The 15,727-nt window shown below is 46.0% G+C and overlaps 1 protein-coding gene and 2 non-coding genes across 3 annotated transcripts in view; 1 reads left to right on the forward strand and 2 right to left on the reverse strand.

Annotated features, from left to right (window-relative positions):
* The window catches only part of shisal1b (shisa like 1b), a 52,829-nt gene extending 47,588 nt beyond the window's left edge, over positions 1 to 5,241 (forward strand). The window contains exon 5 of the mRNA XM_053885925.1: positions 1,632 to 5,241. Within this exon, the coding sequence (XP_053741900.1) occupies position 1,632 (1 nt within the window). The 3' untranslated portion in view covers positions 1,633 to 5,241. The remainder of the gene's footprint in view (positions 1 to 1,631) is intronic.
* A 9,687-nt stretch (positions 5,242 to 14,928) lies between these two features.
* On the reverse strand, positions 14,929 to 15,002 carry trnan-guu (transfer RNA asparagine (anticodon GUU)). Its single transcript has one exon. It is a non-coding gene; the product is annotated as a tRNA-Asn (tRNA).
* Positions 15,003 to 15,474: 472 nt separating this feature from the next.
* On the reverse strand, positions 15,475 to 15,548 carry trnan-guu (transfer RNA asparagine (anticodon GUU)). The gene has a single exon. It is a non-coding gene; the product is annotated as a tRNA-Asn (tRNA).
* Between the last annotated feature and the right edge of the window lie 179 nt (positions 15,549 to 15,727).

Raw genomic sequence — 15,727 nt, forward strand, 5'->3', positions numbered from 1 at the left:
AATGTGGGGCGACCCTCTCATTTACCCGGTTGCCTGGCAACTATCCACCGTCAGTCGGATTGTAACGCCTCGTCTTTGATCAACACCGTATCCTGCATATTCACGTCGGTCTTTGAACCCTGGGCCTGCGCTCCGTTATAATGGTACATTATGAGATTATTCCTGGCCTGTCCGCCCGCCCGGCGCCAAGCCAAGACCTGGTTCAATTACGGCAGCAGTGTCCATGTGGTGGTGGGTAATGAACATCAGAGAGGCAGCAGAGGCAGAGCTGCAGGCCAACCTTGGGGCGCCGCCGTCCCCTCCGCTGGGCCTGCTGGCATCATCGCGAGCTAACCTGCAGTCTTATTTATTCACTTCTCCGGGAGCCTGATCTTTTATTAGCTGCTCACTGTAGCGCTTCTCTCTGGTGCGAAGCGTTAATGAGCACAACCCGTGCAGTCTTAAATATACTCCCGTAAATCCCTCTTTCTCCTCCGTCGTGGTCGGAGTTATTCATAGTCTTTGTTCCGCCAATACTTCCTGGACTCGTGACAGCCTGCTCGGCTGTTCAGTCAGACTTGATCAGAGATGAGAGGCTGGAAGGAGCCCCCAGGAGGTGAGGGGCGGGGCTTGAGACCTTCTCTTTGGATGGACAAAACCAAAGTTTGACATCTGCAGTTCACATATGAGAATCAAGGGATTCACCCGTCTAGGTTTTACGATCGACAAGAGAACCGTGAGCATGAAACACAGCAAGTTCAGATGGGCTGAGAGCTCAACACAAAACAGATGAACGTGCACCAGAGGGGACGACTTCCAGTTCACCAAGTAACAGTCTATTCATCCGCTAACTTACAGCATCAGCGGGGCAGCAGCCAAGGTCAAAAGGCCCAGACATCTCCTGCTTTTTAGGCAGAAGAGTCTCCCTGGATGTGGAGGAGCTGTTTTAACTTTAACCTGTTGGTCCCCAGAGGTTTGTCAATGAAGTATGCCACTTTGATATCACTACTTCAAAGCTTGACTAGTAGCTTGAAAATGGTTGGACATCAAGGCGTTCAGTCGATGAGAAATGACCTAGAGTTTATGATGGAACTGAATTCTCTCACCTCACTTGTATGCACCATGATGTCACCAGACATGACATACTTTTACAGATGTTTATCTGTAGATGCGACGCTGAGCCAGAAAACATCTGCCTACAAACATGAGATCAGCTAAAGTTGCTGATATCTCATTTATCAATATGGTCATTTATAATTCTGAATGACTCAGCAGATTGAATTTGCTAGTCAGCCAAATAGGAAAAAAGGTGAAACAATGAATTTTCGGAGAAAACACTTTTGATGGACAGGTGGTTTGTATGAAGTGTTGTGGGCGAAGTAAACAGAAAATGTTATTAAGTTTGATCAAAGACTCCATTTTGGGGAAGACGCGGGAAGCTTCCACACAAATAAGAGCGGCTTTCGATGGAATGAGCAACATTCAAGCCTCGCTCTCCGAGCTCCAAAATTGGAACATTGGAACTACAATATAGTAGTACTCAATACTGTATTCACAATCATTCTTAATTTTGTATTTAATAAGTCGAATCGAAACGAGTGCGACAGAAATGTTGCACAGCTGAATTGGACTTTCATCTCTCTCTGACGCAGAAAGCTTTGCGGGGATGACCAGCGGACTGTTTTCCAGAGGAGAGACCCCAGGCCCCCCCCCACTGGGCCGGCCGGACTGTAGCCCACTGTGACGACTGCCCCTCCTTCACAAGCACACCACGCAGTAGCGCTGTGACATTTAAAAGCCTCGGCCGTGAGAGGACTCCTGGACACACAGCTGCTTTGAAGCAGTGACACCCAGCTCTCCGGCGATCCCTGAGGAGCCCGGCCAACTCTGAGCTGCGAGCGAGACGAACTTCCTGTTTTTATCGTTAGGAGATGTTTTCACTGCCGTGTCCGTGAATGTTCAGTAGCAGTTAGACACGTCGGTGATTTATTTATGTGGAGTAGCGAGCGGACGCCAGGACTTCCCAACATGAATCCAGATGCTGAGTGCGCTCGTGATAAAGCCGCTGTTCTTTTCACTTCTTGTGTCGTAAATGTCCGAGCGGACGGAAACTGTAGAGCTTATGTCTGTTTTCCTTCAGCGGAGCATAAACGAGGATCAGGGACGCCTTCACACAAGTCAGACCTTAACCTTCGACCCCGGAGACAAGAACATTCCTTCAGAAGTTAGCGTGTGTTGCCATGGTAACCTCATCCATCGGCTCATTTGGCCTCATTACCAGAGCTCGGCTCTACAAGCAATATGATGCAACTGAACACTCACTTCACAGCGAGGTAGAAGAGCAGCGCACAGAAATGTGTCTCATGTTTCAGAACAACAGCTGGGGGCGCTCTCCTGGTTTCCTGCCCTGTTAGTCTTAACCACCACGCTAACGCCCAGCTCCCCCGACCACAGTGAGAGCAGTCTGATCATGCTGATATTAGCGCAGCGTTCTTCTTGTTGCTCAAGAAGTCAAACCTGGTCCACACTCAGAGAGACTCAAATCCCACTTGAGTCTTAAGAGAATTGATTCATCATGTGTGAAAAAAAAAGTTCATAGTGCTTCACGGTACCATAGGAAGCAGCACCATCACGCTAAATACTGTGGATGAGCCCTACTCAAAAGCCTGAAGTAGAAACTTGAAGTTTTCATCGTGGGTCAGCTGGACGCCAGATCATGACAAACACTAAATCTCTGAACAGTGTCGCCGATGCTTGTCACTAACAACATCATGTTTTCGCTCCTCAAGACAGACAAGCCTGACTGAGATCTGAATGCAATCTGTTCACAATCTGTTCCACATAAATCAGAAGCCACAACAACTCTGACTGACAGACGTTTGATCGGGTTTCTGCTCCACTCAAGCTGTTATTCAAGTGCTGTAGCAATCGGTGACATCGTAACTCCATTTTTACTGCCTGATCGCAAGCAATATTTGTTTAGGAATTAACTACTCAGCTGCAATACTTGTTTATCAACACGCCTTCTGACAGCATTGACCACTCGCAACCGCACGAAGGTACCGTTGTTGACGACGAGATGCCTTTAGCACAGCTAGTTAGCATAGTTCGCCTTAACATGTCCGTGTTCACTCATGCAATTCTTTTTCTAGGAGGACAGAAGAGTCAATACGATTGGGCATCGTTTTTCTCTGAGGCTCAAATCGGTTTCATTTTACTTACTCCCCTTACTTCCTGTCCAACCACTACAAGAGGCGGGACTTAACTCAATGACTAGCAAAGCTCCGTCCACCAGTGGGAACCATTAGCTGTCATGACAGTCCTCTGTCACAGTCTGGGGTTTGTGTTAGGTGTCAACTTAGAATGACATTTGTTATACTATCTGTTAGCTGTTGTTAGCACACGTCTGCACTTCAAGGAGCTGGTTTGATTCCTGGTCTGTGAACCAATCACATGCAAGTCTCGCGACTTGTGAGATATGGATAACCCCGACATTTCACATGAAAACAAAAATGGCAATTATAAAGCCTCAGGTCCACAAGGCACCAAAAGGCAGCAAGTTGAGAATTAATTCAGTGATATTACTGGGAAGACGACGGAGCCCTGGAAGTGACATGCATGCGTTTATTTGTTTTGGATGTGGCGTGCCTGACTTTATTTTTTTTTTGCCCGAGTTATTATTATTATCTCGAGATATTTGTTATCTCGTGATAATGCGTATCTCGCGATAACAGTTATCTCAAGATAATATTTATCTCAAGATACAATCGTAAATGTCACCGCATGCGTAACTGCCTCTCTGGCAAAGCATTTTGTATACGTCCTCTTGGAACCACTATGTCTCCCATGGCTTTGTAACTGTTCGTCAACATTGTCATTGTCTGTCTGCGTTTCTAACACTCTGATCAAGTGCTCTCTACTTAAAATAATACCACATGTGGCTAAGCTATATGTATCACGCGTCCCTGGACGCAACATGCATGACTTTATTTTTTTTTCTTTCCCGAGATAAAAATTTTCTTGCGATAACTGTTATGTCGGGATAAAAAAAATAAAGTCATGCATGTCACGTGGTATTATTTTGAGTAGAAGCCACTTGATCTGACTCTTAAAAGCGGACAGACTTTACCGTCGCCAATATTCTGACTTGCAGACAGCAAGATAAAAATGATCTGGAGATACTAATTATCACGAGATAACAGTTATCACAAGATAACTGTTATTTCGGGCTAAAAAACAAACGCACGTCACTTCCAGGGCTCCGTAGAAGACATACCCTTTTCATGGAAACCTCTATGACGGCATCGTGGTTACTACACAGGCACGAGTGTGCACAAATTTAAGGCGTCTCACTGAGAGAACAGGGCGTCCTATTTCTCATGTTGGGGCCACCAGGACGCCCTGATGCCTCCCCAGCAAAGCCTGCCCAAGGTGGACACAGACATCACATTATAAACATGGGAAATGTTCCAGTCAAAGAGAGTGAGTCTCACATCTCGCCCACGCCGTGCTCTCTCATTATCCTTTGATCAGCTGACACACACCTTCTGGAGCCAACACCTAAATCACATCTAAAGAGAGACTCAAATGTTCCTCTCCTCTGTTCGCGTAGCGCCGGCATCATCACGTAGTTAACAGCAATAATAGTCACATTTACAGAGCCGTTCCAGCGAGTTCCTTCTGCTTCAAGTGGCCAAAGTTTAATTGCTAGTGTCCCCAAGCGGAGAAATAATTGGCCTGCAGACCAGCAGCGGCCGCACTCTCTCCCCGGGGCTTCCTCCTTATTTCCAGCAGCAGCGGCGGCGGAGCAGGGCGGGGTTCCCATCAGGTGCAGCAGTACAAAGGAAATGTAATTGGTCCTTAGTTCCCAGATCTGTGTTGCTCTTCAGGACTCTCTGTGTTTCTCTCATCACTTGCGGTCGCGTCGCCGTGTTCTGCGATTCCAAAGTGGTTTTGTGACATTGACTTTGTTTCCTGGCCTCGTGTGACATGAACCCGCCAAAGCCTCTTCTGGCAAGAGTGGGGAAGGAGAGCACACATCAGTCTCTCCGGGTTGTCATGGTAACCGTTGCCTTACACTTCACGTTCCGCCTGTCTACAGAACCCATCATGGCGGATACCTCACTGGGTCCGTCGACTGGAGACTAGATAAACGCCGGGGTCCAGTTTCAGTGGGATTGTACTTGCACTTGTTGACTTTGTATCGTACGACAACAGGGAGAAATAAAGTTTATCTTTTGCAGTGTGTTTAAGCCCTGCAGCGTTGGCGCCTCTACTTCTTTGAGTCTTTTCAAGCCCCGACCTCAAAGGAGCTCTTCTTTGTCTCGCACAACCAGGAACGCCAATTAAGTCAGAGGCTTGTGCAGTGGGACAAAAAGGAAGTGGCTTCCAGTAAGCACTCGGTTTTCCTCCCACATAAACACGAAGGTTGAGTGAGTGGTTTTTGCCACTTACTAGCATCGAGCCATGTAAAACCAACTTCCTCTTTCTGGTTAAACGTCACACATTTGGTTCCAAAACTAAAATACTCTTTAAGAAGAAAAGTAATGACAAGTTGATATTCTTCTTTTTTTTAAATATGATTTTTTAAAACATGAACTTGAACTCGCCTGATCATCTCCACTTCTCATTTGCATCAGTAATGGAGCGATCAAGTGAGTGAACGACCGACTGGGTGAACAGCCAGACCATAATCAGACTTTGTCCAAATCCCAGTGAAGCTCACCCTGAGAGCCAACGAGGGCGGATGGAGCTGCTGATGAAAGATGAAGAGGGTGAAGCTTCTATTTAAAAACACTTCTCTGCTCCGCCCTCATCCACTTACACTAAAATAAATGAGCATCCGATTGCAGTTGTTTTGTATTTTTTAATGATCTTTGTTCTTCATACATGTCATTCAGGGTCGATCGCGTCAAACGTACGGCCCGCAGGCTGAATGAAAACAATGGAGCACTTCCATCAGATTAGATCATCGGAGCACCATCAGGTGTCTCTCTCTTCACTCTAACTACCTCTGACTGGACCGGCTGGTTTCGAGTCAGCACCTGCGCTTAATATTAAGCCCAACAACTCTCCTGACGGAGCGCCCCCCACAGCTGGCTTGCTGTGAACTTCCTGACAGAGCGAGCTGACCTCAGATCAGACACTAAAACATCATTAAACCTTGGTGGTGATGAGCCGTCAGCTCTCGGCACCTGCCGCACGCCTCCTCTGGCGGAGGAACTTGGTTAGCACCTTGTCAGAGCCGAGGCCGGCTTCCTAATAAGCTTCGACGTTCCCCGCGCTCCCCTGTCAATCACCGGCAGGTGGGAGAGGACCACTGGCAGCTCGGACTGAAACAACCGGAGTGAGAGCGTGAGGAAGAAGAGTGTGGACCAGAACCTTAGAGGCAGAAACATTTACAAGTTTACTGAATAGCCATTTACTCTGGCTGATGTTTACGCTCTACAAACGTGAAGCTACATGAAGAAGCACAGCTTCACTCAGGTCTGTCTCCTCATGACCTCTGGCGCACGCCCATACTCGCACTCAGAGGCGGTTCAGGGTTCTCCTCCTCCTCCCAGTCTGCCAGGAACCTTCATCCCACCATCTGCACAAATGGAGCCGATTGCTTCCATCCATCACCATTTAAAGACCATTGTCTGGATCCTCACTTCCTGCTGTTATTGAGGAACTGGAGAAAACATCCGGCAACATCCATCTATTAAAACTCCATTAAGCCTCGACCACTGCAGTAAGATCCATTTGTAGAAGATATTAATGTCACTGTTTGAAGACGGAACCTTTCATAAACCCAGAGACGTTCTGGAAGAATCTTCTGTGATGACGTGGCGTTTACGCCTCCAGAGGTCCGCTATTATCGTCATGCATATGTATGATTTGTATTTTCTATGCCAGCATGGAGCTAAATATTGGCATTGAAGTAGAAGGATTTGAAAGGAAAGATTTAAAGGCCACAGGTCTTTGGAGGAAATTACCTGAAAAGAGTAGATAAACTCACAAATCCCGGTAGAAAAAAACAGGCTGTCCATCAGAAAACAGATAAAAATGAAGTTCAATAAATCTGTGTCACTCAGACTCCAAAGGTATGAACAGCCTAAACGCAACACTCCAAAAATAGTCAACAGAAGACAATGAAAGATAAACATGATACAGCTCTCACAGCTGGGCTTTACGATCAATAATTGAGAAATGCAACGCGTGCAGAATCACAAGAGTTCCTGACTCAAAAGTCAGCAGGAAGTGAAAGCAACGCTCCCTCGACAATAAAAAAGAACAAAATGAACCCAGATTCCTGGAAACTGAAATATTACATTTTTATTAGCGAGTTCATTCCGCAGCGAGCAGAGGAACGACTGCAGTGCCACGGACAACGGCGCGTTCTGGTGAGAGCCCAGACAACTTTGAGGGAGGTGTCTGGCAGCATAAATTTTAACTGTCTCCGTGTGTGACCTGGCCGGTTCTGTTCACACCCGCTCGTGAGTTCCAGCTCCCTCTTTCATGGGTGATGTCTCACTCAAGTGGACCCATTTCATGCTCTCCGAGTTTCAAACAGGCAAGGATTTCTGCGGTTGAGACAAACGGTAAACTGTCAATTGACAACAACAGAATTAATGATAGTACGTGCATGTTCTGGAACGAAGGGGGGACAGAGAGAGAAACCACCAGGCTGCTCAGCTCAGCAGGCCATGACCCTTTTCAACAATCACTCCACTAGAAAATCCCCATGGCTTCCTGGATATTGTCCAGGACGTTCAGCACAGGAGCGCCTGAGGCTAAAGAGTATCCCAGCTGCTAGTCCGGTCTTTAGCGTATCATAGGTCACATAAAACCAGACTGAGTCATCTATTATCCTCTGTGTAGCTGTTGCGGAAACCAGAGCCACCAGAAAGGTTTACAATGGAAACAAATTTGGAGAAGTGCATGTAAACATCAACAAGTTCTTATCTGGGCACGAAGTCTAATTTTATATGAAACCCAAATGTTGATCAGATTATCTTGATTTGACAACAGAACATGTATGCTGATGTTAGACATGTCTAACCAGATTAAGAAAAGGTTCAACGCAGATCCAGTTATCAGATCCAGTCAGGCTGGATTAATATTCCAGGACCAGATGATATCAAAACAAAGCACTCTTTAAAAGGAAAAACAGATTAAGATTTTACTCTGACTGCAAGGCTGTCAAACCCACACTCCATTCCGAACCAGACCGAGGACAAATCTGACAGCCAACCTCATTAAATTATGAGATTATCCAGATTAAGATTAGCTTCATTTTAGCCAGATTACACTTGTATTTTTTCAATTGCAGTTCATTTATCAGATGCGTCTGGGCTCTGACGAAAACCTCCAAATCCAAATCTAATAAATCAATATTCTGAGCATAGATTTACTCATTAAATGATCACCAGATTAAAGACGTGCTGCTGGAAACTTTAATCAAGTGTCAAACAAAAAGTCAGGTCACTTGATAGGAATCACTCATACAGGTAGTGCTAATGCTATGCTAACATTCATGTGCATTAAAAGCCTAGAAAGTGTCAAGGTGTCGTGAGTGAATTGTGGGTCATGTGGGCCGACGGCGCTCTCATGGGGTGCTGAGGTGTCGTGTGGAGGATAGATTACATAGCACAAAGTAAGTGAGATCTAAATAAAGCCTCCATGAGGAACGTTGAGCGGACTCATTCCAGCTTTTCCTCCTCGCCGCCTCCCAACATTTACAGGAGCAACAAAGTCCTCCACCACTGAGAAGAACCACTGATCAACAACAGCTCTCGAACCGTAACCTATAATCCGTGTTCATCGATGGGTTTTGGTGCAGGATTTGTGTCTCTGCTGCTACTGTGCAGCCAGACAGAGAAACTCAGTGACCCGCTGAGTTCACCTGCCGGAGGAAGGTTCCGGAAAAACATCGCATCTGACATTTGGAGGCTTCAGTTGCTGTAAATGTCAAAAAGACGTTTGGAGGGTTTTGCTCAGAATGATAGGATGGTTGTTGTGTTTCGAGTCAGAGAGGAGTCACTGCGACAGCCAGATCCAGATTAAATTATTCTAAATTGGTAATCCAGGTCAGGATCAACAAGAGAATCCAGAACTCCTTGATAGGAGCAGATCAAATCACAAGAGGAAGTCAATGTCATTCATGGTTGTCAATCACTTCTCCATAACAAAATCCTGCTAGTGTGTAGATTTTATTTTTCCTCTGACATCTTGTTCATTTTGAAAGCAGAACTCACAGCTTCATGCTCGCTCTCATAAAACCACACTAAAACCTTCGCAGTTGGATCCTTCAGAGGACGACAGCTGAGAGCTAAGCCGTTGGTTCACATGATTCACCGCGTGTGGAGATCACGTGTGATGGCAGGAACACAAGTTTTCCTCCGCTCTGGACCACACGTCCTCAACTGCCCTGGTCAAAATTCCAGGAGGACAACACATAAAAAGGTGACCAAAGGTAGCAGCGAAGTTGTTGGCTGGTTGTGAACATGTGATAAATCAGATTTACTGTTGATGACGAGGGGCTTCTTCTTTGACATGTCAGTGACTTGTCTGGTAAATGGAGGACTCACTACATTGTCACGCGGAGCAGCTGTTGTGTCTTTGGCCTCAGAGTGACGCTGGCATTTGTGACTTAGAAAAAGAATCCAGACGTCTTCTGTCATCCGGCCATCTGCCGACACTAGCCAGTGATTCTGCCTCCACGCTTGTCCTGCGTTTGGCTGCGCTGCCTGTCTGTCGTGTGCTTCCACTCTTCTCTGTGTTTACATCGGCTCTGACAAGTGCGAGGAGTGCCAACGTGCTCCGACCTCCTCCGGATGATTTCTTCACAAACGATCACATTCCAGGAGTGTAATTATCACTGTCCGACGACTCAGCGGTTCCTTAGCAACCGCTTTCCCCGACAGCAGCAGCGATTCTCTTCAGAACCAGCCCAAGTGTATGTGAGTCATCGGAGAGTGCAACGATGTCTTCTCTGGAACAAACTGCATCAGCACAAGTCACCTGACACGCCACATCACATCACTGATCAGGAGCACCAGGAAGAAAAGGTGGAGTCATTTAGAGTTTTAAGGCCATGAAAATACCTTTTATTCTATTGCTTATATTTTCAACATATTGTTATACTGTTGTGTTTTAGTTCATTATTTTTATTGTTTTATTTACTTATTTCCTTCACTAATTTAATGTTTTTAACATCATATATCAAATGTTTACTTTCTGTTTTTTGTTATTCAACTGTGCCTTTTTTTTACTTACTTTCTTTTTAATTCCATTCACTGCTTTTCTAGGGCCTTGTATTTCTTTGTTTTTCTTGGTTTGTTGTGCTAGCGATGCTATTCCTAGCGACGTTGCACAGGGAATCAAACTGTCAGCTTTGTCAGCGTGCGCTCATGCTGGGCGCCGACAGTGGCGGAGGTTCGAGTGTTATGGATTTATAAATTACTTCATCATGAGCTCATTTCCCCATCCGGGTCCCAGAGGTGGAAGTCTGTCCCAGCTGCCAGGGTGACAAGGCAGTCTCATCACAGGACACTTAAATGTTTAACCGGAGTGGCATCACAGCGATAAACTAGTCGTCATTATCTGATTTTGCATCGTATCACCTCTCCTGTATCGGGAAACACGTATCATAACGCAAGATACCTGACAATACATCATGGTCACCCACATAGCTGGATGTCAGCAAGACCACCGGAGACGCACTTCTCGAGTGCAAGCTCTGGACAGAGACGGTGATGAACTGACAAACTGTTGGAGCAGCCTGGGTGTCAGCATGGACGACAGACTAGCAGGACACCGACCGCGACAGTCAGCTGGTTGCTCAGATTGGACTGTGGAAGTGGGCCAGAACAAATGGGAGGGATTTGGAAAAAGATGACTGCGGGGAACGCGTCATGGCAGGACGCAGGTTTGGCGTGAGCGAAAGGTCACTGATGAAACCGCAGGTTGAACTTGCATGCACATGAAGGACGGAACACCAGAGCAACAAGACTTCTTTGAACTGCCCACCAACAACCAATTCATTTGTGGAAGCTCCCCTCCCCCAAAATGCAGGTCACCACAATATAAGTCTGACAGTTGAATGTCACAGCGGTGAGGAGACAGTGCCCTCCTCCTGGCCAATGCGCATGAAAAAAATCTTGGAATGTAACAACAAAAAATCCGATCCTGCCACAGTTTCCCGGCCCAGAACCACCAGTCCAGTGCACTGATTTGTCGGCTCCACAGGGAGCAGCGATGTGTTCTGAATTTGACAATCACCTATTTGTCTCTGGTGAACGCAGTTTAGCAGCGAACGACTCGGTGCCGGCAAGACTGGCGCGTGATTGATGCCCAGATGATGTAGAAACAACTTCCCTCAATAGCTGGTCTATCCCAAATCAAACGGCTCGCTGCGATCACAGCGGGCTCAAGACTCAATCAACTCGCCCGTCAATCTCCGGTTTTCCATTTCACCGCGGATATTGAGCCAGAACAGCGCCGGAGGTACAAACGCGGCGAGCAATCTACTCCTTCAATCTGCTGAGCGAAAGTGATGAACTTCATCAGTGGTGAAGATTCTGAGGACAACACTGATCACATTCTTCACGTCTTCTCAAATTGATACATGCCACATTTTTATGCCTTTAACCTGGTCAAACTGGTCAACAATGAGAGAATATTGAATTTTGTCAAACCCTTCCTGGTACCTCCTATTCATAGCCACCAGTAGACATCAATGTCTTTTTATTTCATGTCATTTTCCGCCCTCTCACCGCTTCTTGTCTCAATGATCGCCTGAGTGTCAACAATGAATCCTGAAGTAACTTCCAGTTGCAGTTTGTAATTTCAGCACCATTTCCACCGTTTCCCATGTGACCATATTTAACCCTTTCATGTAACTTTGTATTCACGACTCATCCACTGAAATTGTTCTACCGTGATTATGAGAGTTACAGAGAGAGAGAGAGTTACAGTTTGTAGTCACCAGAATGTGTGTATTAGCAACACACTCTCCACCAAATAAACAAGATTCGGGGTCAGAACTCTCCTTCAACGATGGGCAGTCAAGAACGTGGAAGATAAAAGGGTCTGACAGCTGATTTGTCACGGATGTTAGCAATGTGCTGGCGCTCCATCACTCCGTCATCTGCGCGTGGGTGTTGGTGACCGAGCAGACCTGGACCCGCACCAGCTGTCTCTCTGGGAGTTGATAATAAGTCTGACAGCAAAGGGTTAGAAGGTCAGAGCAGAATCTGATAATAAAGATACCGTGGCTCCTGCGTCGATCAATGGAGCTACTTTCAGACAGGGCAGGCTCGGGTCGACTGCAGCGCCGGAGCTTTGAGCAGCAAATGTCAGACCCGCATGGCTTCATTGACCCGCCACTCTAGCTGACATGACAATGACTCTGATTATTTTTAAATAGATGGAGTCATGCTGAGCCAGTCAGTCCATGGAAATGGCAGACAGGCAGGACGCTCGAGTCCCACCGCGAGTTATTCTGGACCACGGCGACACCAGTCTTCTCACTGTGACAGCGAACCAAAGGGTAGCTGGTGTTAACGCGGAAAGACTTTGGAGCCATAAAGCATCCCGTTAGAGCTGCCACTCTCACGCATCCGAACGAAGAATCAGAACGGCAGTATTTGATTAAAGAGTCAGACCAGGCCCATTTAGCTGCTCCCCGAACTGAACCAGAGATGGATTCCACTTCCAGCTTCTCTAATTACATCTCCCGAGAAATAAACCAAATTAAATTGAGCAGCAAAATGTTTTGCTAAAGAGAGCAACATTCATCCTAATAGCCAAACGTACAAAGTGACACCCGCGATCGATAAAAGACTCGGCTCCGCCTGCTCTCAGACGCCGGCAGCAGAATGAATCATGAAAGAAAGGCAGATAATTACATTCTTTCCATCCTCATATATTTTACATTAGATCAGATCACTTTTGTATAATGGAATCTCATAAGTAGTTTACGAGGTAAGAGGGGTTATGTCAGGCGTTCGTGGAGACAACGCTCACTCAGGAAACTTTTTATATCCAGGCAAATTACACTCGGCTCAACATGACTGCCGCAGACACATTTGATCAGTTGACTTGTTGACAAACTAAACCTCGCTCACGCTGCTGATGTTATGCTTATGGGTCGCACCTGTCACAACCAGGATGCAGCTTCCACTGCCTCACTGTGGTCAGGTCCTGGGGGCAGCAGTCCACATAGAGAGGTCCAGACCTGAATCTCTCTGGCAAACATCTGTCCAGCATGACTCGGGTCTGCACCACCTGCATTGACACAGAGAAGCAGCAGTTGTACTCTGAGTCTCTCCTGGAAGATCAAGCTTCTCACCACTGATGACTGAAACATGGCTGACTAAACTGCTTCAATGAGCCACAAACTGTTCTGTAGTTCGATTCTAGTTGTTTCAATACGTGTCAAATGTTTGAGGTTTAACCTGCCTTTTGACATTACCACATACAAACACAAATTAAAGAGATCCTGGATAATCTGTGCTTCCACACGACATCAGGTTATATATGCAATTGATTGACATCAAACTTATGCCACAGATGACGTCAAGATTTCAGAGGTTATAAATGCCCAGCAATGCTTCTTTTCCTGGTGAATTTCAGTATTTGAGTTTGGCTATTTTTCTCTCCATGCAAGCGGCAGAAACAGAGCTGGCAGCAGTCAGGTGTTTTTAAGTGACAAGTTGCAGAGAATTTAAATTCAAGAGGAAGACAAGATAATCTCACATATAACTCACTGGAAGCGAACCTTTATTTGAAGCGTGTGGAGACATGATGTGCTCTTGACGGTGATTATGCAGTGACATACCAAAGAGACCTTTCTTTACACCTCTTTCAAAAGCAGACTATCAAAAGCAGTGAAGAATTGTCGTGAGATTAAGGGATTATCCCAGTAATGATAAACCGTTTGGACAGTATTGGGTGTCATCAGGGGTTGGTAATTGGAGGCAACCCTTAGTACAACCTCACATCTCCTGGCGTTTAGGGAAATGGAAGCCAATTAATGGCCAAGTTTAATCACTTTATGAGATTCCTCTGGTGGGATCTCGGGGTTTCTCTTGTCTGCTCAATCTCACGAGCTACTTTCGAAAGAGCAAGGAGCAGTGATGCAACAACACTCCTCATAATTGGAGAAAAATCAAAGTGCCTTGCTGAGGATCTGTGCCACTCAGAGAGAAGAGGCGACAAAACCACAGATCATTTCTGAAGTTACATTGGAGCCGTGGCTTTAATCTCACTCATCACATCACAGAAAAAGAAGACTCGACTTCAGAGGAAACAGAGTCAGCTTGTGTGTCCACAAAAGGAGCGTTGAAGATGTGCAGGTTACCATGGCGATGTTTGCTGCTGTCACATGGTGTCCCAAAGACAAGTCACGTGATGCCGTGGTTTGTTTGTGCTGGACTCAAGTCAAAACAAGCAGATCAAAACCATCAGTAACACGTGGAGGACAGATGTCATCTTCATCTCTGTTGTGGTAAAGTTTGGTTAATTGACTTGACAACAGTTTATAAGAGATGTGCGTCTTGTTGAATACTGCACCCACTCGCTATTTGCTCAGTCAGAGTGAGAAAACAGGAGTCAGCGGTGGCCATGACCTGCATCTTGGTGAAGTCTGCCCTCTACTGGTGTGTCATACAAATAGCAACATCTTATTTGTGACTGGAATTAGTGGATTTTTTTTTTCTTCATTCCCAACTTTCATGATCAATGCCTGCAGATGATGTTTGGACATTAAGATGGTGAAAAGACTATATTGTTCCATCTGGATGAAATGTTTTCATTTTATGGTTAACAGAATTACCAGACTGAAACAGTGCAACATATAAGAGTGGAAGTGAAATATATAAGCAGTAACATCCCCTGCTAGCCTTTACTGAAGATGATCGAAAATGAAAAATATAGAAAGTATACAAAAAGAAAAAAACCGATCGTCCCTGGGTGGGCTCGAACCACCAACCTTTCGGTTAACAGCCGAACGCGCTAACCGATTGCGCCACAGAGACAACTGGCCGGGTCAGTGGCAGTGTGCCGATATAAACGTCATTTCAACGTCACATTGCTGGAGAAAACTTGTTTCAGAAACCGATCACAACAAAGACACAAAAGACACCCAAGATGTAAAAACCCGCATACATACCCACAATAGATAAACAATTATAACAACATATAAATGAATAGCAGCGGCATAATAGCCAAATTGAAGGCACAGTGCTGTTATTATGACAAATGGTGGCGCTGTTGCTCACACCATTGACGTACTTCAGCTATGCCAGCAGCACAGTCACATTTTATTCCGTGTCAAACGGGTTATTACCCTTGAACAAAAATTCGCAGCATGTTGCAGAGGAAGAACAAAGGCACTCTAGCGGATGTCAGTGCAGTAATTCAGCAGCTGTTAAGACTACAGAGCTTCAGTGTACACACTTAGATAAGTGAATTGGAAAACCTATACTTGGTGCAACCAAAAAAACCGATCGTCCCTGGGTGGGCTCGAACCACCAACCTTTCGGTTAACAGCCGAACGCGCTAACCGATTGCGCCACAGAGACAACTGGCGTCCCCAGGACGTACTGACGGAATAAGTGCTCGGCCTGAGTCGAACGCACGACCGCCCTGCAATTGTGTTTTGCATACCCCGGGAACTTGCAAAGGCTCAAGGGAAACAAATCTCTCTGGCAGAGGTGTTAGTTACTTCACTGAATCAGAATGTGTAACATATCGCGGTCCT

This window comes from Synchiropus splendidus, chromosome 14 (assembly GCF_027744825.2).
Source record: "Synchiropus splendidus isolate RoL2022-P1 chromosome 14, RoL_Sspl_1.0, whole genome shotgun sequence".
In the NCBI taxonomy this organism is placed as follows: domain Eukaryota; kingdom Metazoa; phylum Chordata; class Actinopteri; order Syngnathiformes; family Callionymidae; genus Synchiropus; species Synchiropus splendidus.